The sequence below is a fragment of the Leopardus geoffroyi genome, chromosome A1 (genome assembly GCF_018350155.1).
Source record: "Leopardus geoffroyi isolate Oge1 chromosome A1, O.geoffroyi_Oge1_pat1.0, whole genome shotgun sequence".
Taxonomy (NCBI): Eukaryota; Metazoa; Chordata; class Mammalia; order Carnivora; family Felidae; genus Leopardus; species Leopardus geoffroyi.
Window position 1 is genome coordinate 94,739,093 of NC_059326.1, and position 24,334 is coordinate 94,763,426.

Sequence of the window (24,334 nt, forward strand, 5' to 3'; positions counted from 1 at the left end):
TCTTCACAGTGATTTTGTATCCTGCACTTTTACTGAATTCACTTGTCAGTTGTAGTAATTTTTTGGTAGAGTCTTTCAGGTTTTCTGTATGTCAGTTAATTGCTATATTTAGCTGTTATTTAGTTAATTGCTATATTTAGTGTATTCTGTGCTGGGACATCCAGGTTACAAAAGTGTCTACTTGAAAAGGTGGGGCCTCAAAAAGTCTAATTTTCTTTCTGTGGAATCCTATCTTTGAGAAGAGAGTAATTGCCCTATAATTAAATAATTACTCCCTATTTCATCAGCTAAGACTAAATATGTATTCTACATTTTACTAAAGAATCATATATTTTATTATTTCACAAGCTTCTCTGTACAAGTTTTAAATAGAACATTTATTGTGCAGAGAGGGTGAATGTTTTATAGGGGAAAACTATTTCTAGTTCTCTACTTACTTTCCTATTGTCCCTATTAACTGCCTCTCTCTCTCTCTCTCTCTCTCTCTCTCTCTCTCTCTCTCGCTCTCTCGCTTTCCAGTGTCTCTTAAGGGAAAATGATTTGCCATTCCATTTGATCAATTATAAGATATTGGTTGTCATCATACTATACATAGAAAACTCTAAAGGCTCCACTAAAAAACTCCTAGAAGAAATAAATTGATTCAGTAACGTTGCAGAATATAAAGTTAATAGCCAGACATTGGTAGTGTTTCTATACACTAATAACAAAAGTAGCAGAAAGAGAAATTAAGAAAACAATTCCATTTATAATTGTACCAAAAATAATAAGATACCTAGGACTAAATTTAACCAAGGAGGCAAAAGAACCCTACTCTGAAAAGTATAAAACATTGATGACAAAATTTGAAGAAGACACAAACGGAAAGATATTCCATGTTTGTGGATTGGAAGGGTTCATAATTGTACAGTGTCCAGACTACTACCCAAATCGATCTATAGATTTGATGTAATCCCCATCAAAATACCAACAGCATAGGGGCGCCTGGGTGGCGCAGTCAGTTAAGCGTCCGACTTCAGCCAGGTCACGATCTCGCGGTCTGTGAGTTCGAGCCCCGCGTCGGGCTCTGGGCTGATGGCTCAGAGCCTGGAGTCTGTTTCCGATTCTGTGTCTCCCTCTCTCTCTGCCCCTCCCCCATTCATGCTCTGTCTCTCTCTGTCCCAAAAATAAATAAAACGTTGAAAAAAAAAATTTAAAAAAAAAAATACCAACAGCATATTTCACAGAAGTAGAAAAAAATAATCCTAAAATTTATATAGAACCACAAAAGACCCAGAATAGCCAAAGCAGTCTTGAGAAAGAAAAACAAAATTGGTGGTATCACAATTCGAGATTTGAAGATATACTACAAAGCTGTAGTAATCAAAGCAGTATGGTACTGGCACAAACATAGACACATAGATCAATGGAACAGAATAGATCCCAGAAATAAACCCATGCTTGTATGGTCAATTACTCTGTGTCAAGGGAGGCAAGAATATACAGCGGGAAAAACAGTTTCTTCAACAAATGGTGTTGGGAAAACTGGACAGCTCCCTGCAAAAGAATGAAACATTCTTACACCATACACAAAAATAAACCAAAATGGCTTAAGACCTAAATGTGAGACCTGAAACCACAAAACTCCTGGAAGAGAAAATAGGCAATAATTTCTCTGACATCAGCCATAGCAGTATTTTTCTATATATGTCTCCTGAAACAAGGGAAACAAAAGCAAAAATAAACTGTTGAGACACATGAAAATAAAAAGCTTTTGTGTGGTGAAGAAAACCATCAAGAAAAGAGGCAAGCTACTAAATGGAAGAAGATAGTTGCAAATGATATATCTGATAATGGGTTAATATCCAAAAAATATATAAAGAGCTTATATAACTAAATACCAAAATCACAGTCTGGTTAAAAAATGAGCAGAAGACCTGAATAGACATTTTCCCAAAGAAGACATCCAGATGGCCAACAGACACATGAAAAGATGCTCAACATCACTTATTATCAGGGAAATGCAAGTCAAAACGACCATAAAATATCACCTTACACCTGTCAGAATGGCTAAAATAAAAAAAGACAAGAAGTTAACAAGTGTTGGTGAGGATTTGGAGAAAAAGGACTTGTACACTTGTGCACTTTGGAGAAAAGGACTTGTGCACTGTTGGTGGGAATGCAAATTGATGTATCCACTGTGGAAAACAGTAGGGAGGTTCCTCGAAAAATTAAAAATAAAATACTGTATTATTCAATATTTCCATTACTGGATATTTATCCAAAGAAAACAGAAACACTAATTCAAAAACGTATTTGCACCCCTACGTCTATTGCAGCATTACTTACAACAGCCAAGATAGAGAAACAACCCAAGTGTCCATCAATAGATGAATTGGTAAAGAAGGTGTAGAATAATGGAATATTGCTCAGCATTAAAAAGTATGAAATTGTGCCATTTGTGCCAGCATGGGTGAACCTAGAAGGTATCAGTCTAAGTAAATATGTCAGGCTGAGAAAGACAAATACCAGATGTCTCCACACATATGCAGAATCCAGGAAAAAAAAAAAAAAAAAAGCAGAATCAGACCTATAAATACAGAGAACAAACTAATGGTTGCCAGAGGGGAGAAGGGCTGGGGGATGGGCAAAATGAGCGAAGGGGAGTGGGAGATACAGGCTTCCTATTATGGAATGGATAAGTCACGGTAATAAAAGGCACAGCATAGGGAACACAGCGGTATTGTAAAGGCATTGTGTGGTGACAGATGGTGACTACACTTGTGGTGAGCATAACGTAACGTATAAAGAAGTTGAACGCCATGTTGTACACCTGAAACTAACATAAAATTGTGTGTCAACAGTACTGAAATCAAGTTTTTTCTAAAAATTAAAAAAAGGAAACACTGTTGCCCATGTTTACCAGCAAACAGAGTAATGTAAAGAGACTATGTCTGTGCATGGTAATCCTCTCCTGGTACTCTTGCACTCCTTGCTTTCAGTTCATGGGTTGGAATTATCAGTGGAACCAGGAATCCCTCGGGGCCTAGCCGTCTTTCTCTACCTTAGTAAAATGCTGTTGTTTTAGTTACATGCCATATAGTTGGCAGGAGCTAGTGATACTGGAGAATTTGAGGTGAAGCAGAGTGTATAGGGGAGGGGGGGCCGTTCTTAAGTCTTAAGAGTGAGCCATGTGCTCTGATCCAGCTATATGAAGCTCTGAAGAGTAGTAATAAAGTCTCACTCTGCTTCCCATTTGCTATCAGTTTTTCTGTATGCAGCTCCCTTGGGAACATCAAAAGTTGAGGAGTGATTGACAGGACAAGATTTGGGCACTTGGAGTTCTCTATTCAAGTGCCATTGAATGCAATCACAATTTTCTCTGTGTCCCTTGTAGCTTTTCTTAACAGATCTTTTCAGTGGTAAACATGTTAGAGGCCTATGGACAAAAATATCAAAGGCATCGTTTATACCTTTCAATTCTCAAGTAGACACTGAGTAAGAGAAGTCTTTAAAATCAATGACTGATTCTCAAGGCAGAAGACCAGCTTGACACTCTTAACCCTCCATTCTAAATAAACAAAATACCCCCTTCTCTGAAAACGGGGGAAACATTGCTGAGTCCCTTTCAATTGGCTACCCACCTGCCACAACAGAGCAGTGAGACCAGTTCCCTACAGGGAGGAAATGGACCTCACCCTCACCTTCCTCTACACTTCTGAGAACTTGAACTTCAACCTCTCCCTTCACTTCCCTAGGAAGCCAAGGAGGATTGTACCTCTGGTAGCCTGACGTGATTCTGTCTTTTTACCATTTGCTGAATTTGTGGAAGGAAAAGAACAACTGAAAACAGTGCTCCCCCTCTTTCCAGACTAAGTGTTGATAGCGTAGCACAGCCAAAGAGGAAACCGAGAAAAAGAGTGGATGAGATATCAACCGACTGATCAGGTTACCTTTGTGTGGTACAGAAGACCAACCCACTTCAGGGCCACCTCTGTGCCTCCTTTTCTAAATGTGTTCCCTTATCTGCAAGTAGATCTCATTCACATTATATGAAACTCACAGGATTTGCTTCAGGCAGAGGAATGAATGAATGAAAGACTTCTTCCATATGTTAGTTTCACCCTGCGGCATTGAACCCACCCTCCTGTGTATCAAAAGCAGAGCAAACTGATTCTGCAATGCCAAGTTGTTTCTGCCTCAGACAATTAACCAGCACCATGCCGAAATCTATCTAAGGGCTTACTGGTTGAACTTCATCCACAAAATGTGTCCTAGGCTGGGCAGAAAAAACAAAAAAACCAAAACAAACAAACAAAAAAAAAAACCACCCAAATTCTAATTGCATCAGTGACGTTTAGTTTTAAAAAGCATGCAATGCTTCAGTTTCCTGCAGGGATCTCTGAAATGTCCCAGGATATGTTTGAGACTAATTAAACCTGCTTGCCTTTTTCTACTTCTCCTTCAGGACTGCCTTTATGGGAGAGGAGAGCCAGATGGCAGGAGGTTTCTCTCCTAGACCAATCAGCATGTCCACAGGTTTTGCCCCCTCCAGCCACAGCTTGCTTCCAGCTCTCTCCCTACCTGAACCAACAGCAGTGCCAGGACGAGCAGCGTGGAGGCTGCGGATACCCAGGAACTTACCCTTCATACAGAGTGAGACTCTTCTGACCTCCGAGAGCTGTATCCGCGATGCCCAGACAGAACCATGGTGTATTGTGCTGTGAGCTTTCTGCTGCAAAAATCCAATAAGTTGTTTTGCATATATACCCACATTTCTTCATTGATTTAATAAAAGGTGGGGGGAGGGGCACCTGAGTGGCTCAGTCAGTTAAGTGTCTGACTCTTGATCTCACCTCAGGTCGTGATCTCACAGTTCATGAGTTCAAGCCCCCCATTGGGTTCTGAGGTGATGGCACAGAGCCTACTTGGAATTATGTCTCTCCTTCTCTGCTCCTCCCCTGCTTGTGTGCTCGCTTGCTCACTCTCTCTCAAAATAAATAAACTTAAAAAAAAAAAAAAAGGAAGGGAGGGAGGGAGTAATAAGAGAAAGGAATGGACAAAGATTTTTGTCTGTTTTTTAAAGACATATATTTAAGGAACAATTGATTTTGATAGCCTCATGATTATCACACTCAAATAGGATACTGTACAAGACCTTAGCTGGGCAACTCTGTTTGCTCATTCATTCATTCATTTATACATTATTCACCCACTTCGTAATCGGTCAGCAAGCGAGGTCCTACTGGAACTCCTGTTTTGCTTGAGTATCAGGATCTACAATGAAGGCATCACCCCAGGTCCCCAGGAAGAGGCTGGTCAGGAGGCTAAGAGGCTCTCCTCAGCGATGCCTCCGGCAGCTTTCTGGTGGTAGGAAGAAAGGTGGGGAAGCATGAGAGAGATTCACTTGCAAGGAGCCAACCCCTTCATGGGTCAGATACAGTATGGCCTGCAGCTTCCGCACCTCAGTTAATGAGACTCTGGGGCGCCTGGGTGACTCAGTCACTTAAGCGTCTGACTCTTGGTTTCCTCACAGTTCATGGGTTTGAGCCCTGCGTCAGGCTCCCTGCTGACAGTGTGGAGCCTGCTTGGGATTCTCTCTCTCTCTCTCTCTCTCTCTCTCTCTCTCTCACCCTCCCCTGCTTGCTCTCTACCTTTCTCTCTCAAGAATAAATGAATAAACATAAAAAAAAAAAAAAAGAAAATCCTTAAAAGAGATTCTCAATAAATAAGTGAAACATATAGTTCTGGTAACAAAGACCAATTAACCACCTGCTTTGTGCCTAGAGCGCTAGCTGCCAGCAATTCAAAATACATAAGACAGGGTCTCAGGGTCTCATCGCTGAGGCCTTAACACCAGGTGGCACATCACCCAGCTTGTTGGGGCAGCAAATGTAACACTGAGCACAGCTAACATGGCAGGGACCCGCCGGAAATGTGTACCACTTTACGCTCTACAGAGCCCTTTCACGCTGCTTATTGGAGCCTCACAGTATTCTTGGTTAGTAAATTAAACAGGTATTTCTCCGTGGCACAGATGAATAAAGCCAAGACACCCAAGTTTCAGGTGCACTCAGAAGGTCTGACCCCCACCCCCCAGCGTAGGGCCCTTTTGATAGCAGCTTCTGCCTCTCAGCTCTGAATGTCCTCTTCAATAGCTGCTCCGAAAATAATGGTTGGAATCCCTTTAACGTCTTCTTTACAGTGATCACAGGTTAAGCTTTCTTGGTGGAGGCCGCTGGAGGAACAGAGCAGGAGGAAGAGGCTTCTCCTGTGGGTTCTGCCAGTGGCCCCATCAGTCACGCCTGTGAACGCGAAGACATCTGGTGGCGCTCTGCCCCAGCCAGAGGCCCAGGGTACTCAGTCCCCTAGTGACCCTGCAGTGCTGCCCTCACACTTCCCCTTGGTTCTTTCAACACAGACACTGCATGCGGTAGGTCCTCTGCCCAGACTATGACCTTCAGCCTCTCCACATGCCCGTTCACGCGAGCCATGGCTCCCTCTGCTCATACGCCCCTTCCCCCTCAGGTCTGCCCTCGAGACATGGACACCAGGTGCGCCATGCCTCCTCGAAACATCTGGTCACTGGCTGTGGCTTACCTACCTCTCAGAAGGTTGCTTCCTGCTCTCCCAGGAACTGTGGACCAGCTCTGGCCTGGCCCATCCCACACACTTCTCTTCCATCCGACAGACTTCAACTCTGCCTTCTTCAACCAGGTACGGGACTTTGGGTACTCTCTCTCAGCCCTATGGTACCCTATAAAGCTCTCTTTTATAGTTACTGTTTTGTCATTAGGTAATAATTCTTTATGTTAAGCTTCCCTTATTTAAATAGTTGTATAGTGTCTGTCTCCTGATTGGACCCTGACTGATGTCCTAACTGTTGGTGTGGAGTCGCAGACAAAGCAAAGGACGTGGAGTTTCTTACGGGCAGGGATCTTTTCGTATGTCTTTGACCAGTGCAAGCATTTCCTACTTTGATGCCTGGTACATAGAAGGTCCTGAATAAGGACTGAGTAACGGAGCATAATTTAAATTAATTTTTACACTCCTGTTTGATTGAAGTGATAGCAGCCCACAGAGAAAGCCAGTGTGCAGGAAGGAGTCAGGAATTCATTTATGTATGTGATTTTTCATTCATTTGGTCAATAAAGTTGATCGTTGTTTATTTTTTGTTTAGATGATCTGTCCATTGCTGTGAGTGGAGAGTTAAAGTCCCCTACTATTATTGTATTATTTCGATGAGTTCCTTTATGTTTGTTATTGTTTTATATATTTGGGTTCTTTCATGTTGGGTGCCTAAATATTTACAATTGTTAGGTCTTCTTGCACTAGTGAAGTTGATCAAATGCCAGGTGGGAGCAACAGCATTGGCCTTCCACTGGGAGGCCAAGTAAATTGTTGTTACTAGAAGACAAGCTAAAGGAACATTCTGGATACAACATGGAAAGATTCAGAAGGAGCTAGGGAAATTCCAAGTGTGGTCTAACCGCTTGTGAGGTTCAGAGAAAATAAGTGACTTATCTAAGGTCATTTGGCCTCTAATGGGCAGCACCAGGAATAGAAAGCTAGTCTCATGGGGTGCCTGGGTGGCTCAGTCGGTTAAGCATCCAACTTTGGCTCAGGTCATGATCTTGTGGTTCGTGGGTTCAAGCCCCACGTCGGGCTCTGTGCTAACAGCTCAGAGCCTGGAGCCTGCTTCGGATTCTGTGTCTCCCTCTCTCCCTGCCCCTCCCCTGCTTGTGCTCTGTCTCTCTTTGCCTCTCAACAATAAATAAATGTTAAATTTTTTTTTAATAAAAATAAAAAGAAGAAAGCTAGTCTCATGATCCTCAGTCCAAATCGTTACCGTTAATTACATTGTATTGCTTCTTCAAGTTGGGCAGAAAGAGGTGGTGATCGAAACTGCCATCTCCGAAAGTGGGGGAAAATACCCCAAAACATAGTTATCCCTTACCTAGTAGTTCAAAAGAGTCTTTTGGGGAATCCAAGAAATTCCTCTGCCAATGCTATTACCTTTGGGAAAGCAGTTAGAAGTCTGTCAAATATGTTGAATTTGAGGGCGCCTGGGTGGCTCAGTCAGTTAAGTGTCCGACTTCAGACCAGGTCATGATCTCACAGTCTGTGAGTTCCAGCCCCGCGTCGGGCTCTGTGCTGACAGCTCAGAGCCTGGAGCCTGCTTCGGATTCTGTGTCTCCCTCTTTCTCTGCCCCTCCCCCCTTCACGCTCTGTCTCTGTTTCTGAAAAATGAATATACTTTGAACAAAAATTTATTTTAAATATATGTTGAACTTTGGGTTTGATGATCATTAAGGTAATTGAGCACTTGTTAACTCCCAGCATCCCAGGCTTGTGGGGCAAAGCACAGTCCTCCCTGCCCTACCCTCCTCAAAGCATCACTGGTGACCCCACACCCTCACATAACTCCCCTCGATCACTCGTCCCTAATGTCTGTGGCTTCATCGTGCTCATGATTTTCCTTTATCATGTTGGTTTACTTAGCAGGACATTTTGCTATTTCCGATCAGATGTTTCCCAGGGAGCCGAGGCCCATCTTACTTAATGGAAGAGAGCCAACACAGCCTGTTCCACACACTTCTCTGCAGCTTTCCCAAAAGCATGACTTCTAGCTTGAATCCTACAATAAACGTATGGGCATATGTGACACACTGTGTGTCGTTAATTTCTCATCAACAGATGGGTCACAATATGAGCCAAGGGGGAGTGTGGATGTAGCAAGAGCTGTGTGCACGAAGTCAAGCCATGTTTAGAATGTCTTTGTTGGCTGTCATTGGGAAGAAGCCCATGCTGATTAATTGATTTGGGATGTGCATACACTTCTATGGCGGGAAGCAAGAGGCACTGGGTGCAGAGAAAATAAGCCTGCCTGGGAGTGGCCTGGGAGAGGCCAGATGCTCCACAAGGGGTTCCGGTAAAACGAGAGCTGCACTTTGCAGGCTGGCCCTGACTGGAGATGCACCTTATTTGAGGGTTGCAGGTGCATGGATGTAAAATCTCTCACTGGGAAATCTGCTCCAGTGAGGATGGTTCTGTTGACCTGGCCCAGTGAAGTCAATGAAGAAGGACGCTGCTAGGATTTGGAAATGCTCAGGCTGTGCACTCCCCGGCCGGGGCTTGCTCTAAAAGCCAGTACTGAGGCACTTCCTGGCCTGATGGTTTTCTTTGAAGCCACTGCGTGGCTCCCTCCCCCAGCCCCCTCTCTCAGTCTTTGCATTGGTACCATTCTAAGATCTGAGGTTTCCTCTGGAAATATGCTTCTTTTACCCATGTCTTACTCGTCCATCCAAGAGGCACTGTGCTAGACTCTGGGAGTACGGCAGCTCTAGCTGGTTAGCTACCACCTCATCACCCTCTCCTAGCACCTGGCATAGGGAGCTGTAAACAGAGACATTCAGAATAGTGGACTCCTAGAGCTGGGATGTCACTGTGTTTGAAGGAAAGCAGTCCCAAGGCGTTGGCAGACCTTGTTCCATTACCATGCATCACCCAGATGCACAAGCCCCGGCTGTCTGTCTGCAAACTAAAAAACAAAACAAAATAAAAAAAAAAAACTGGGGCGCCTGGGTGGCTCCATCGGTGAAGCATCCAACTCAATCTCAGCTCAGGTCATTGTCTCACCGTTCGTGAGTTTGAGCCCTGCGTCGGGCTCTGTGCTGACAGTGCAGAGCCTGCTGGGGATTTTCTCTCTCCCTCTCTCTGCCTCCCCCCGCCCCCACTGCCACCACCACTCTCTCTGTCATTCTGTCAAAATAAATAAAAAATAACGAAGACAGATACCAAAACCTAGAATTTATTTTTTATTTTTGCTTACATATGTTGAGATTCAGTTTACATACAATGAAGTTGAAGTATACTCGTTTTTATTTATACATTTCACTAAGTTTTGACACACATATAGATGGAATCACGTAATCACCATCACAGTTAAGATACAGAACATTTTCACCTCCTAAGAGATCCCATGTATTCCTTTGCACTCAGTATCTTCCAGCTGTGGCCCCAGGCAACCACTGATTTATTTCCTGTCTTTGTAGATTGGTTTTGCCTATCCTAGAATCTTATGTAAATGGGAACTATACAGTGTGTATACTATGGCTTCATTTGTTCACCATATTTTTAAGACGTATTTATATGCAACATTTGTTCCTTTTTATAGCTGAAGAATATGCCATCGAACGCTTCGGCCGCAAAACGTTTATCTGTTTGTCAGTTGATGGGTCCTTGGATTATTTCCAGTTTGGGGTCTATTATGAGTTAAGCCGATCTGAACATTTGTGTCTGTCTTTCGTTTTGATTTTTCTTATGGAAATGCCTGGGAAGTAATGAGTTGTATGGAAAATATTTAACTCCTAAGAAGTTGCCAAACTGTTTTCCAAAGTAGTTGTAGCACGTTATGTTCCCACCATTCATCTATGAAGGCTCTTACTGATTCACATCGTCCGACACTTGGTATTGTCAGTCTTTCCAATTTTAGCTTTTCTAGATGGGGGTAGTAGTTTTAATTTGCATTTCCATGATGCCTAATGCTATTGAGCAATTTCTCTGTGCTTCTTGGCCATCCATATATCTTGAGAACTGTCCTTTCACATATATTGCTTTTTTTTTTTATCATGCTGATTGTCTTCTTAATGTTGATTTATAACAGTTCTTTGTATTTTCTGGAAATAACTCCACTATCAGTTATATTTACTGTATATATTTTTCCTTGTCAGTGGCTTGCCTTGTAAAAGCAGAGTGTTTAATTTTGAAAAAGTCTACTCCTGGCAATTCTTTTCTGTTGTGGTTCATGCTCTCCGTGTCCTAAGAAATCTTTTCCTTCCTCACATTCACACACATTTTTTTTTCCTGTATTTGCCTTTAAACATAAAAGCTAAAACTATAATTCATTTTATTTTATTTTTTTTTTAATGGTTTTTAATGTTTATTTATTTCTGAGACAGAGAGACAGAGCATGAGTGGGGGAGGGGCAGAGAGAGAGGGAGACACAGAATCCCAAGCAGGCTCTGGGCTCCGAGCTGCCAGCACACAGCCTGATATGGGGCTCTAACCAACAAACTGTGAGATCATGACCTGAGCCAAAGTCAGTCGCTCAACCGACTGAGCCACCCAGGTGCCCCAAACTATAATTCATTTTAAAGTAATTTATGGAGCGCCTAGGTGGCTCACTTGGTTAGGTGTCCGACTTCAGCTCAGGTCATGATCTCCTGGTTCATGGGTTCGAGGCCTGTGTCGGGCTCTGTGCTGACAGTTCAGAGCCTGGAGCCTGCTTCCAAGTCTGTGTCTCCCTCCCTCTTTCTCTGCCCCTCCCTGCTCACACTCTGTCTCTTGGAAATAAATTTAAAAATGTTTTAAAGAAGTAAAGTAATTTTGATAAAGGGTGTGAGGTAAAGGCCAAGGTCCATTTTTTTTTTTTTTCTAAATAGATAACCAGTTAGCTCGCATTGTCATTGAAAAGAGCATCTTTTCCTGAATCATCTTAGTACCTTTGTCAGTATCATTTGACCATTGGTTATGAGAGTCTATTTTGGACTCCTTACATGGTCCCATATCCTTACACTGAACCTACACTATTTAATAACTTTAGCTATATAGTGATCATGAAGTAAACTTCATTATAATTTTTCAAGATTGATTAGATTATTCTAGATCCTTTGTATTTCTTTCTAAATTTTATAATTAACTTCTCAGTTGGAAAGGAAAAAAAAAGCCTATGTAATTTTGACTGAGACTGCATTTAACCTATAGATCAATTTGGAAAGAATTCACATCTTAACAACAGTGAATTTCCAGTTGTTTAATTATTTAATTTCTCTCAACAATGTTTTGTCATTTTCAGTGCACAAGTCTTATACTTGTTTTTTATTACATTTATCTCGTGGGATTTCCGTTTTTAACACTATGTAAAATGGCATTTTTTATATTTTACCGTCTAATTGTTCACTGCTAGTATCTAAAAATACAACTGACATTTGTATTTTAATCTTGTTTCCTGTGAACTTGATAAACTCATTTCTTAATTCTGGTAGCTTTTTGAGGGTCCCTTTGGATTTTCTTCCCCTGGGATCATGCAGTCTGAGGAAAATGATGATTTTACTTCTTCCTTTCTTACATCTATGCAATTTTTTTCTCATTGCACTAAGAGTGCCCCTTGGGATAGTATTAAATCGAAGTGATGAGAACAAATAATATTGCCGTGTTCCCTATCTTAGAAGGAAAGCAAGGCTTTTTGTTGTTGTTGTTGTAATTCTAGTTAGTTAACATACAGTATTATATTAGTTTCAGGTGTACAGTATAGTGATTCAGCATTTGCATACATCATCCAGGGCTCATCACAAGTGTCCTCCTTAATCCCCATCACAAGTCTTTTTTAAGTTTTTGGTGTATGTCATCCATGAGACTGAGAAAGTTCTTAGATTGTGGGGACTTTTTATCATGATGGAGTGTTGAATTTTGACAAGAGGAAAATGTTTTTGTTGTTCCCTTATTCTATTAATATGATGGATGACACAGACTGATTTTTGAATATTCAACCACACTTACATTCCTGGGACTCAATCCAAATTTATCACTATATATTGTGCTGGATTATCATTTTTTTTTTAGTGTTGTTAGACTTGACCATAAAGCCATGTGAGTTTCATTTGTGGCAAACGATTTAATGACACACTTAGTTACTTTATGTTTTTGAATTGTCTTTAAGTCAACTTTGCTCATTTCTTTCTTTAAAGGACTTGTCCATTTCCTCCAAACTGTTGAATTGATGGCCATAATGTTATTCGTAAGAATTCCTTGGCAGATGTTTAATATCTGTAGGGTCTGCAGTGGATATTCAGCTTTTATTTCTAACACTGGGTAATTTATGTCATCTCGTCTTTTTCTTGATATGAATATCATATCATCTGAAGATCATATCATATCATATATCATATCATTTCATCTGAAGATGAAAGCTTATCAACTTTATAGATCTTTTTAAAAACCCCACTTTTAATTAATATATTTTCTCTATTATTTTTCTGTTTTCAATCTCATTGATTTCTACACTAATATTTATTAGTATTTTTCTTTTTTCTACCTCTTCAGATATAATCTATTTGTCTTTCTCTTGCTCCTTAAAATGAAAGGTTAGGTTAGTCCTTATAGATGCTGTTTCATAATACATAAGCATATAATACTATATATTTCTCTGTAAGCACTGCATTAACTGTGTCTCACAAATTTGACACATTTTGTTTCTATTTTCATTCAATTTAAATTTTTCACATTTTCCTTAGGAATTCCTTTTTCACCTCTGGATTATTCAGGAGTGTAATGTTTAATTTTTCATACATTTGGGGCTTCCCCCCCAATTTTTTTTGTTATTATTTTTTAGCTGAATTCTGGCATGGGCCACAAATATACTTTGGATGTTTTCTATTCTTGTATAAGTATACAATAATCTGATAGGCCACAAAACTTGTGGCCAATCTCCAAGATTGGCTATCTTGGAGAATATTCTGCATTTGAGAAGAATGTGCATTTTTCATTACTGAATGGAATGTCCTATAAATGTCATATAGGACAAGTTGGTTGATAGTTGTTTAGATCAGATACTCTTATGATTTCTGCATACTTGTTCTCTCAGTTACCAAGGGAGGAGTGTTCAAGTTTCCAACTACAATTGTGGATTTGCATATTTCTTCCCTCAGGTCTATTAGTTTTTACCTTATTTGTTTTGAAAACTCTGAGGTTAAGCACATACACATTTAGGATTGTTGTGTCATCTTGAAGAATTGACCCCTTTATCATTATGTAGACCTCCTCTTTATCTCTGATTTCATTCCTTGTTGCAAAGTCTACTTCATCTGAAATTGAAATAGCTAATATAACCCAGCTTTTTTGTTGTTTAATGTTTATCATATGTCTTTCTCCACTGTTTACTTTTAATGTATCTGTATCTTTATATTTAAAGTGGGTTTCTTATTGAGGTCATAAGTTTGAGTATGCTTTTCCACCCACCCCACATCTGACATTCTCTGTCCTTTACCTAATGTTTTTAGAGGACTCACATTTATTGTGATCACTGATGTTGTTGGATTAAAATAATTTGTTCTTTATTTCTTTTTCCTCTGTATTTAACTTCTTCTCTGTATTTAACTGTGCATTTTTTAATTCCATTTTATCTGCTCTATTGACTTATTTATGTAGAATTTTAGTGGTTTTCCTTGGGTTTACAGTACACATTAAAAATTTTTTTTTCATGTTTATTTATTTTTGAAAGAGATAGAGAGACAGAGAATGAATGGTGGAAGGGCTGAGAGAGACAGAGACACAATCTGAAGCTGGCTCCAGGCTCTGAGCTGTCAGCACAGAGTCTGATATAGGGCTTGAACTCACCAGCCATGAGATCATGACCTGAGTCAAAGTCTGACACTTAACCTACTGAGCCACCCAGGCGTCCTACTATATATACTTTTTTCATGTTTGTTTATTTTTGAGAGAGAGAGAGAGAGAACATGTTCATGAGTAGAGGAGGAGCCAAGAGAGAAACAGGGAGAGAATCCCAAGCACACTCTGCACTGTCAGTGCAGACCCTGACAAAAGGCTTGAACTCACATACTGTGAGATTATAACCTGAGCCAAAATCAAGAGTCAGATGCTTACCCAACTGAACCACCCAGGCACCTCTACAATATACATTTTTAAAGTAATCTGAATCTACAGTCAAATCATCTTATAGTAATTTATGTGTGGTTTAAGGACCTTCTAACATACCAGCAATGCCTCCCATTCATCATTTGTGCTATTGTTGTTATATGTTTTACTTCTAGATAAGATATAAGTACATAATACGTTGTTCCTATTTTGCTCTAAATTGTCAGTTGTCTTGTAGAACAGTTTAAAATTAAGCAAGGTCAAATATTTCATTTTCTCTTCATTTTTTTGTATACAAGTAAATTTCTGACCTCTGTCATCTTTATTCTGCCTGAAGAACTTGATGGAACATTTTTTTGTAGAAGGCAGTGAATTCCCCCAGTTCCCCAGTTTTTGTTTTGTCTAAGAGAATCTTTATTTCTCCTCCATGTAAAAGGATATTTCCACTTCATATAGCATTCTAGGTTGACAGTGTTTTTCTTTCAGCCCATTTAAGATCTCTCTTCCTTGTCTTCTTGCTTGGATGGCTACTGATAAGACATTGACTCTAATTTTTATACTTGTTCTCTTATTGATAATGTGTCTTTTTTTTTTTTTTTTTTCTGACTGCCTTCAAGATTTTCTTTTTGTCTTTGGTTCTCAGCAGTTTGCTATGATATGTTTACCTAGGTTTTTTGGGTTGTTTTTGTTTTAATCCTTCTTGGTGTTCTCTGAGTTTCTTGGATCTGGGTTTGGTGTCTGTCATTAATTTTGGAAATTTCCAGCCATTGTTTCTTCAAGTATTCATTTGAGTCCATTCTCTACTTTCCTAGGGATTCTAATTTTGCACATGTCAGGCCATTTGATAGTGTTCCACATCTCTTTGATGTGTTTTCTAATTCTTTTTTTTTCTAATCTCGTTCCTTTTTGCTTTCAATTTGCATAAATTCTACTGACTCTTCTTCAAGTTCACTGATATTTTTTTTTTCTCCATCGTCTGTGTTATTTGTACTGATGAGCCTATTAGAGGCATTCTTTATCTCTTTACTGTGTTTTTTATTTCCTACGTTTCCATTTATTCTTTTTTATGGTTTACGTTTCTCTGTTGAAATAACCTATCTGACTTTGTATATTGTTTACCTGTTTCATTATAGCATTTAATATTGTTAATCATAACTGTTTTCAATATCCTGTGTGATAGTTCCAACATCCGTGTCATAGTTGAGTCTGTCTCTGATCATTACTTTATCTCTTGTACAGCATGAAGATTCATCACGTGTCTGTGATGAACGAAACATTGCCGAATATTTTATTTGCCTCAGGTTTCAGTAGAGCTCAGAATGACACTATTGCTGATCTTATCTTTATTTAAAATTTTGATATTTTCTTCATTGTGAAAACACTGTATTACTTTTGAATTTTTTTTTTAACGTTTATTTATTTTTGAGACAGAGAGAGACAGAGCATGAACAGGGGAGGGGCAGAGAGAGAGGGAGACACAGAATCTGAAACAGGCTCCAGGCTCTGAGCTGTCAGCACAGAGCCTGACGCGGGGCTCGAACTCACGGACCGTGAGATCATGACCTGAGCCGAAGTCAGACACTTAACCGACCGAGCCACCCAGGCGCCCCCTTTTGAATTTTTGAATATTGCATTAAATATTATATATCTTGATCGCAGCTTCCCCTTAAATTTTGTTACTGAGGTCAGTGCCTCACTTGGCTACCCTAGTGCAGGACTTCTGCTTTCTATATCTGAAGCTAAAAACATTGAAATTTTAATAAATTACATTGAAATGAGTAACCCTAATGTCTACGCAGAGGGATTTTAGGATGAAAGGCCTTCTGGAATTTTCTATTTTAGGCAGAAAGCAGTAAAGCATACGCTTCACCTGAGCGCTTAGCCCGGGGAGATGTGTCTCACTGACTTTTGACAGAAGGGGTTTAGGTAGCTGTACTCATGGCCTCACAGAGGTTTATTCCACTCTATAGAAGTCAGGGGCTCCCATAACCTAGCAGCGAAAACTGAGGTAGGTGCAGCCTAATAGTTCTAAAGATTATTAGCTCTCATCTGAATGCCAAAAGGATTCTGGGGCTTGTTCTCTGCAAGAAAAAGTAACCAGGGCTGACCAGGTCCTGCTGTTGAGGAGGACCAATACATAAAAGAACCACCACCTTGTAACCAAGTGACAGTGTCTGGGGCTTAAAAAGGTACCACTTTAAGAGAAAGTGTTTATCCTAACACCTTCCCAGCCCCCTCCAGTGAGGGAAGCCAGGAGGAAGAAATGGGACTTCAGTGTCTACTTTCTGTGACCTTCATGAGGTCACCAGGCCCTACCTGTACTGTAGGAATCACACAGAGGGGTGGGAAGGCCCTTGTGACTATGTTCTCCCAACCTCAGGAGGTCACATTTTGAACAGGAACATATGCAGCCACTTACGTGGCTGTTTTGCTTTAGCTGTGACTCTCACTGTGCTCTTACCCCCACCCCATCCCCACCCCCCACACACCCACACATACACTGTAATTCTTTGCGTGAGAAAATAGAAAATAGAAATAATAATAAAATTTTTTTCTGTGTCAGTGCTGGTGAGGTAACTGGAAACTGAGCCACCTCCTTAGAGACCCAGGGAGTGCATCCCAGGACAAAAAGGCCAAAAGTCTGCTCATAACTGGATCAAGCATTCCACAAATGTTGTGGCTCTAGGTACTGTTCTAGATAAAATCACTCTCCCCGCCCTCTCGCCTCTCAGGGTCAAATGGCAAGACACTTTGGGTCCAAAACACAGGCTGCATGATTAGACGTTTTAGGAAGCATATTAAGATTTCCTTCTACTTAAGTGTCATTCTTCATCATTCAAAGCTTTAAGTTACTGGGGCAAGCTTTCTAAAGCCTGATGAATCTTTTCTGTGCTTCAGAACTGATGACTATGCCCAGGGGAGTGGTGACGCCAGTGGTGGACAAATAGGCACAAAGCTTAGACTTTTCCTAGCAATTAGGTAAGCTATCATAAAGCATTTTCTAGAAACTTCTAACAAGAATCAGGATGTGTTTTCAGAAATAGGTAGTTTTTGGGGGTGCCTGGGTGGTTTAGTTGGTGAAGATCTGACTCTTGGTTTCAGCTCAGGTCATGATCTCATGGTTTGTGAGATTGAGCTCTGTACTGGCAGCATGGAGCCTCCCTGGGATTCTCTCTCTCCTCTCTCTTCCCTTCCCCTGCTCCCTCTCTCTGTGTCTCTCTCTCCCACTCTCTCAAATAAATAAATAAACTTAAAAAAATTTTTTTTAAAGAAAAAGGTAGTGTTCCCTGGGAAGAGCATGCTAGAGCAAAATTCAATATAGCCCCCAGGGAAATGTTAAGAACTCTTTTGACCACACATGACTGTTAACATACGTTACTTACCTCAGTGCCTCCTAAACTTTTTCTCACGTGATCTTATGCACAGAAAATACTTGCTCAGCACATTGGAGTAGATCATAGAGGAGTTTTGAACCCTTAACTAGACTGCTTGCAGCCTGAAAAATTGGAAAGATGTTTGTGTCAGTGGGAAAGAGCTATATCCGTGAAAATATAGGGAGTTTACACCTCAGTGAAATACATAGGGATCTGGTTAGTGGTCAGGTACCTATCAAACAAGTTGATGAACCTTAGGTCCTGTTACGTTGAAGAGAGCACATCATGCTTGGTGGGCTCATTTGGATTCTACAGGCAGAATTTTTCTTGTTGGAGTGGCAGCTTTGCCCATTTAGCAATAACCGGATTAAGATCTTTCGATGATCTAGTACGTGCAAATGTTTTGCTAGCCTACTAAGTAATCCAAAATAAAATTCCACTTTATGAAAGACAGAATTAGTTTGCTAAAATTAAAAGTTTCTAGATTTTCATACTTCAAAAATCGCAGTAAGTTCATTAAAGGTGAATCCATCAGTATCCCTCTCTTTGTCTGTCTGTCCCTCTGTCTCCCCTGAGCACATGTTTTTTTCTGCTTAATGAATAACCTAGCCTTCACTTGCCAGGGGATTTTTATTCACTTAGTGTTTTCTTAGTGTTTTGTTTATTTTTTATTTTTTTATTTATATATTTTTTTCAACGTTTATTTATTTTTGGGACAGAGAGAGACAGAGCACGAACGGGGGAGGGGCAGAGAGAGAGGGAGACACAGAATCGGAAACAGGCTCCAGGCTCTGAGCCATCAGCCCAGAGCCCGACGCGGGGCTCGAACTCACGGACCGCGAGATCGTGACCTGGCTGAAGTTGGACGCTTAACCGACTGCGCCACCCAGGCGCCCCATGTTTTGTTTATTTTTGAGAGAGCGAGCGAGAGAGCGAGCAGGAGAGAACAAGTGTAGGCGGAGCAGAGGCAGAGAGAGAGGGAGACAGAAGATCTGAAGCAGAGCTGGAACTCACGCATTATGAGATCATGACCTGAGCCAAAGCCAGATGCTCAACCGACTGAGCCACCCAGGCACACCAACCATGTGATGTTTAAAAAGCTGCAAGGTTCGAGTAGGTCCTGTGAAAAGAAAGGGCACTCCAGTGAGTCTAGAAACCAGTGCTAGTGACCCAGCAGATTCCAAGAGCTTTTGGTATCTGTAGCAACTTGAATGTCATATAAAGTCGGCGAGGCCAGTAAGACTCTGGAGCAAAAAGCCTTTGACAGGCAACTGCTCTCCTTTTAGACGTTGCTCTCGGCTCTTTACTTGGCTCTGGTGAATGTTGGGCATGGGGCGCTAAGCGACCATATGATCCAAACCACCCCAGCATGAATGCTATCTTCTCGCCCTGTCTGTAATGATGAGCCAGCTAAGAAGCATTCCATTATGGGGTAGAAGCGATGTTTATGAGACCAGCTACCTGAGGGGGAGAATTTTAAATTCAGGTGTAATTACAGATGGTTGTGCCTCAAATGTTGGCAGCTGGAAACACTGGAAAGGTCAGTGGCAGTATCCTGGTCCCGCTCAAGGTGCCTTGAAAGATGGAAAGGCAGGAATATCTTCCCAGTAGGCAGAACTTCTTGATCAGTACATATTATTGTCCATTTGTTGGAAAGTAAATGTGGCCTGAGCCCAGGAACACAGTCAGTGCTGATTCCAGCAAGAATCTACACAAGGATCAAAAACAATTAGTGTTCCTACTTTGTATGTGTGAAGTATATGAAGGTCCTGGTAGCCACATAGCCACTGTCTATCTAGATAGATAGACAGCCTGAGGGACTCCTAGACAGGATTTAGAGGTTTTACCCTTTACAGGTGACGGGTAGCGGGAAAAAATATGTCCTTGGAGAATTGGGGTGACATCACTGAATTTTTCTCCAAAAATCGCAAATAAATTTTAGGTCCACTCCACAAGCATTTATTAAAGCAAGCACTTACCTGGTTCAGACACTGTACTTACTACTGGAGATCTGGCAGGACCCAAATCATGATGCACGTCCCAGGATTCAGTGGGATAGCTCCCTCCCACAGTCTGGGAACTGAAATGCAAATATTTCTTTCGAGGAGCCCAGATATCTACTTCACATTTATGTACCGCTGGGGTAAGAGATGGGCTTGTTCATAAATACAGAAAGCCAGATGGTGGTGAAACACAGTAGGGGGTTGAGAAATGAGGGATGAATTAATGACTAAAACTATTCCTAAGCCCTCTTTCCACAAATAGTGGCAGCTAAAGCCATAAAACAGTCCCAATGGGCTCCTGCTAATGATCAGATCCTGTGATAATCCCAAAAGCCCCACTTGAGGCATGATTCTGAGCCCATTCTGACTTTAAGAGGTGAAACATAGAGGATCATACTAATTAATAATCAAGCTGCATACTGTTAGGCCTGTGGTGGGTGGTGGCTTCCTTCTGAATCTAGTTCTCTAAGTTTTAGCTACAGGCTCCTTCCAGCTCTCCCCAGCGTGTATGAGGCATTAATCAGTCAAAGACTTGGGCTAAATTAACACACAAAATTACAATGGGATTCTCTCTGGCTTTCTCCTTTCTAACATGCCCTCTTTTTCTTCTTTGATGGCTATGCTTGTCCCAGGCTTCTTTCTCTGCTTCTGACAGACAATAAGCTGGTGGATTTTCCTACCAAAGCGTTAGTGACCTGGCATTGTTGCCACCACATCTGTGGCTCCCTTCAGGGTAAAGTGACAAAAACAAGACATTCATTCTGTGCCGATCACTTTTCTAAATTTCAGCTCCCTTCCATAATTAGCCTGTGTTTTTCTTTTTTTTTTTTTTAATTTTTTTTTAACGTTTTATTTATTTTTGAGAAAGGGAGAGACAGAGCATGAACAGGGGAGGGGCAGAGAGAGAGGGAGACACAGAATCTGAAACAGGCTCCAGGCTCTGAGCTGTCAGCACGGAGCCTGACGCGGGTCTCGAACTCACGGACCGTGAGATCATGACCTGAGCCAAAGTCGGCCGCTTAACCAACTGAGCCACCCAGGCGCCCCAGCCTGTGTTTTTCAATCTCCAGAGTCTTAAGGTAATTTTTTCCCCATTTTGTATTTTTTTTCTAGGGGTTATAGCTGTTATTTGAAGGAGCATAGGTTTTTTTTTTTTTTAGGAGTACGCTCCTTCTAAACCAGAAGCAGAACCTCAATCATATTTTGCAGGTTTAGGATGTCAGTTTGACTCTTTTTATTTTTGTTTATTTACTTATTTATTGTTTCAGGTTTTTAAATTCTAGTTAGTTAACATATAGTGTTCTCTTGGTTTTAGTAGAATTTAGTGATTCATCACTTACATATAACACCCAGTGCTCACTGTTGTATTCATTCTTTTTAAATGTAGATACAAGTTCTCTGTTGCAATGATTCACTTTTTCCATTCAGAAGTTCTATCCGTTTTTCTGTTTTATTTTTCTGTGAATCTTATTTATTTTCAAGACCTTGTCTGCAAACTTTTCCTCTCTGGTTCATTTCTCAGTCTGCTTTTACTAAGTGTTTTATCTCTTGATTATTAGTTTCTTTCCTCCTTAACTTTAGTTTTATTTTGTTGTCCACTGGACATTGTGGATTTTTAAACTTTTTAGAGGCTTCAAATTATGTTTTCTTTCACTAGAGTTGATCCTCCATTTCCTTTATGAGGCTTACAGAGTGGGGAGTGATGACTTAGAGACTCAGCTAAGAAAATGCTTAGCTGCAATTTTTGTCAAGTCTCAGTCTACCTCTGGTTCATCCCTGCTCTAGGGTATAGTCATCCAAGTCTGTCCTGATGTGGCCACTGGGTACACCCATCTTGGTAACAACTCTGCAACTCTAGCCTTTGTCTTCTAATCACTGTGAGACTACCCCAAAGCCCATTCTGCTTTTCACAGATTTTCTACTTAGCTTTTTAAAGGTCACAGTCGGTGTAGCTTCAGAATTTGGCAGGTGTTTTTAGGGAAAAAAACTGAAAGTGTAGTGAGATCACGCAGGTTTCTAGCCCTGTGAAATGGCTAAAAAATTCTGATTTTTCTCATCCTGCTTTTTGGCCAAAATCAACAAATGCCTGAGGAGATAAAGTGGCTATAGAGGATCAGTTCACTTCTCTTCATTTTGTCTCCAGAATGTTGATCTCTGCTATCCCCTCAGATATCTCTATACAAATGACTTCTAGAAAGAAAAATGGTGTGGCTTTTTGTTATGGGGTCTATCTGTTATCAGTGGGAGCCTTAGTATGTCATAAGCCAGAAACCAGTCTACGGGAAAAAGTGATAGATGTATAAATAAAACAAGAGAAACCTAAACAGACCAGTTATGATAATATGCCACGAACAAAGGAATATGATTCACTCTGACCTCTGTACTCACTCTCCACAGCCAAAACGAGAAACAAAACACAGAGAAAGAGAGAACAGTTTCAAAAACATACCATCCAGTCTCATGCCCTACATTAACACAGGCTATTCCTCTGCTGGAAATACCCTAATTCACAACCAAGACACGAGGACAGGTAAAAACAATAAGACTTCACATTTTGGCCATAATGGTAAAGGATGAGTCCATCTGGGAAGATTTGTCTTTGAAAAGGGGAGCTCCATCTGGGTCCATTTTGCTTCTCTTGACCACCATTTCAGCAAGGAAAGGGGGAGAGGCATATTTCTTCTCAAAGAGGGGGGCTCCCCAGGGTTCCACAACTGATGATACATCACATGTGCTGAGCCCCTGCTCTGTCCAGCAGTGCACTAGACACTGTAAACTCAGGGGTAAAATGAAGCACAAATCTCTGCCCCGGAGGAGCTCCCAGTGTCTCGTCACAGCTTTTTCTGCATGTTTGAGAGCCTCGCTAGCAGTTGCTAAGGGACAAGCTTTAGTAATGTGCTCAATGAGATGTCTTTTGTTTCTCCTTCCTGCCTGTATCTTCTGCCAACTTTATATCTCTCCAATTAATGCCAAACCAGGCAGAAAGTTGTAAGCCAAAGAAATGAGAAAGGCTTGTGCTTCTCATAGCTTGAAACTGACCCTATAGTCCACTCTCCTCTGCTAAACACATTAATGCCATTCTCAAAGCTTTGCCACTGTGTTGAAAATGGAAAAAAAAAATCTTTTATAGGGATTATTATATCAACCAGATCCAATCATGCCTGGGTCCTTTTTTGATAAGGCAAATGGGGAGATTACTATCTAATGATCTTTAGCCAGTAATAGTTAAACTCTGAATTTGGATTTGAATAAAATGTTAACACTCCTGGCATGCAAAGATTATAGAAATGTAAATTGTATCATAAGAAATAGTCCCCATTGCATAGCTTAAAAAATACCAAATTCTACTTGCAATTATTGCCAGAGACTTAAAAATTAAGTTTGCTTCCCTGGAGAAGTTTAACTTTCAGAATGGTTACTTCCATTATCTGCCCATCCAAAATTATTCAGTTGATTTAATCCCCTCAAAATTAGGGGATTTTCACCATGGGATTTAGCCAGGGGATTTTTTCCAGCTCTGCTGATACCAACATTTAAAGTGATTATGTATAATCTATTTCCTTTCCACTATTTCATCTCAGAAAATACGATTTCCCCAATTTTTCTCTCTTCAGCAGAAAAGAAATCAGGACTGGGTATGCTATCAGAATTCAGCCCTATGCCATTTATTGGACAGAATGGCTTTAAGAATTGCTGCTGAGATCTCTCTCGCAGTGGATTGTCTTTCCAAAATCCTGATATGTTCCAGCCAGAGCAGTTCACAGGTCAGAAAAGAGCAGGGTGTTGGGTTGTTGACATAAGAAGGGTTGGATAACCCAGGAAACATTTGGAGATACTGTCAAACATCTTTGTAATAATATATCCCCTGTGAGCGTTTCTGTTTGGAGTGATAGGAGGCAAGGAGAAGGAACGGGCATTGTTTCATTCAGTGTCAAGGGGTGGTGGGAATTGACACAACTACATTATAGAGGTTAAAGTCAAAGCTGTAGTCATCAAAGCATAGAGCGCGCAATAGATTTTACATAACTTTAAAAGCAGGATCGTTTATGGTAGTCAAGTACTAATACCCTTCACCAGGTATTCCCTGCTTTATGTAGAGCAAGGGCCAGAGAGCTGATGTTGGCTATCAGGCAATTTAGATGTGGTTGAAAACAGCTTGTTTTTTAATAATAAAGTCTAAATCTTTAAGACATAAATATTTTGGACAACATTTATCAGAAACAACTTTTGGTTCCTTTAGTCTTTGAAAAAATGTGAAGTTGAGAGCAAGAACATGGTACAAGATTCCTGCATCTCCCTCCATCCCCAAGAAACATAGATACA

The 24,334-nt window shown here is 40.7% G+C and overlaps 1 protein-coding gene across 6 annotated transcripts in view; it reads left to right on the forward strand.

Moving 5' to 3' along the window:
• The window catches only part of COMMD10 (COMM domain containing 10), a 314,502-nt gene that overhangs the window by 229,582 nt on the left and 60,586 nt on the right, over positions 1 to 24,334 (forward strand). For 3 of the 6 annotated variants that reach the window (XM_045486328.1, XM_045486338.1, XM_045486304.1), the window contains exons 1-3: positions 2,316 to 2,465; positions 4,448 to 4,702; positions 6,508 to 6,696. In XM_045486328.1, the coding sequence (XP_045342284.1) occupies positions 2,449 to 2,465; positions 4,448 to 4,702; positions 6,508 to 6,696 (461 nt within the window). In that variant the 5' untranslated portion in view covers positions 2,316 to 2,448. Of the gene's footprint in view, positions 1 to 2,315; positions 2,466 to 4,447; positions 4,703 to 6,507; positions 6,697 to 24,334 lie in introns of those variants that run through there. The other 3 variants (XM_045486362.1, XM_045486348.1, XM_045486321.1) reach the window with 1 other exon arrangement.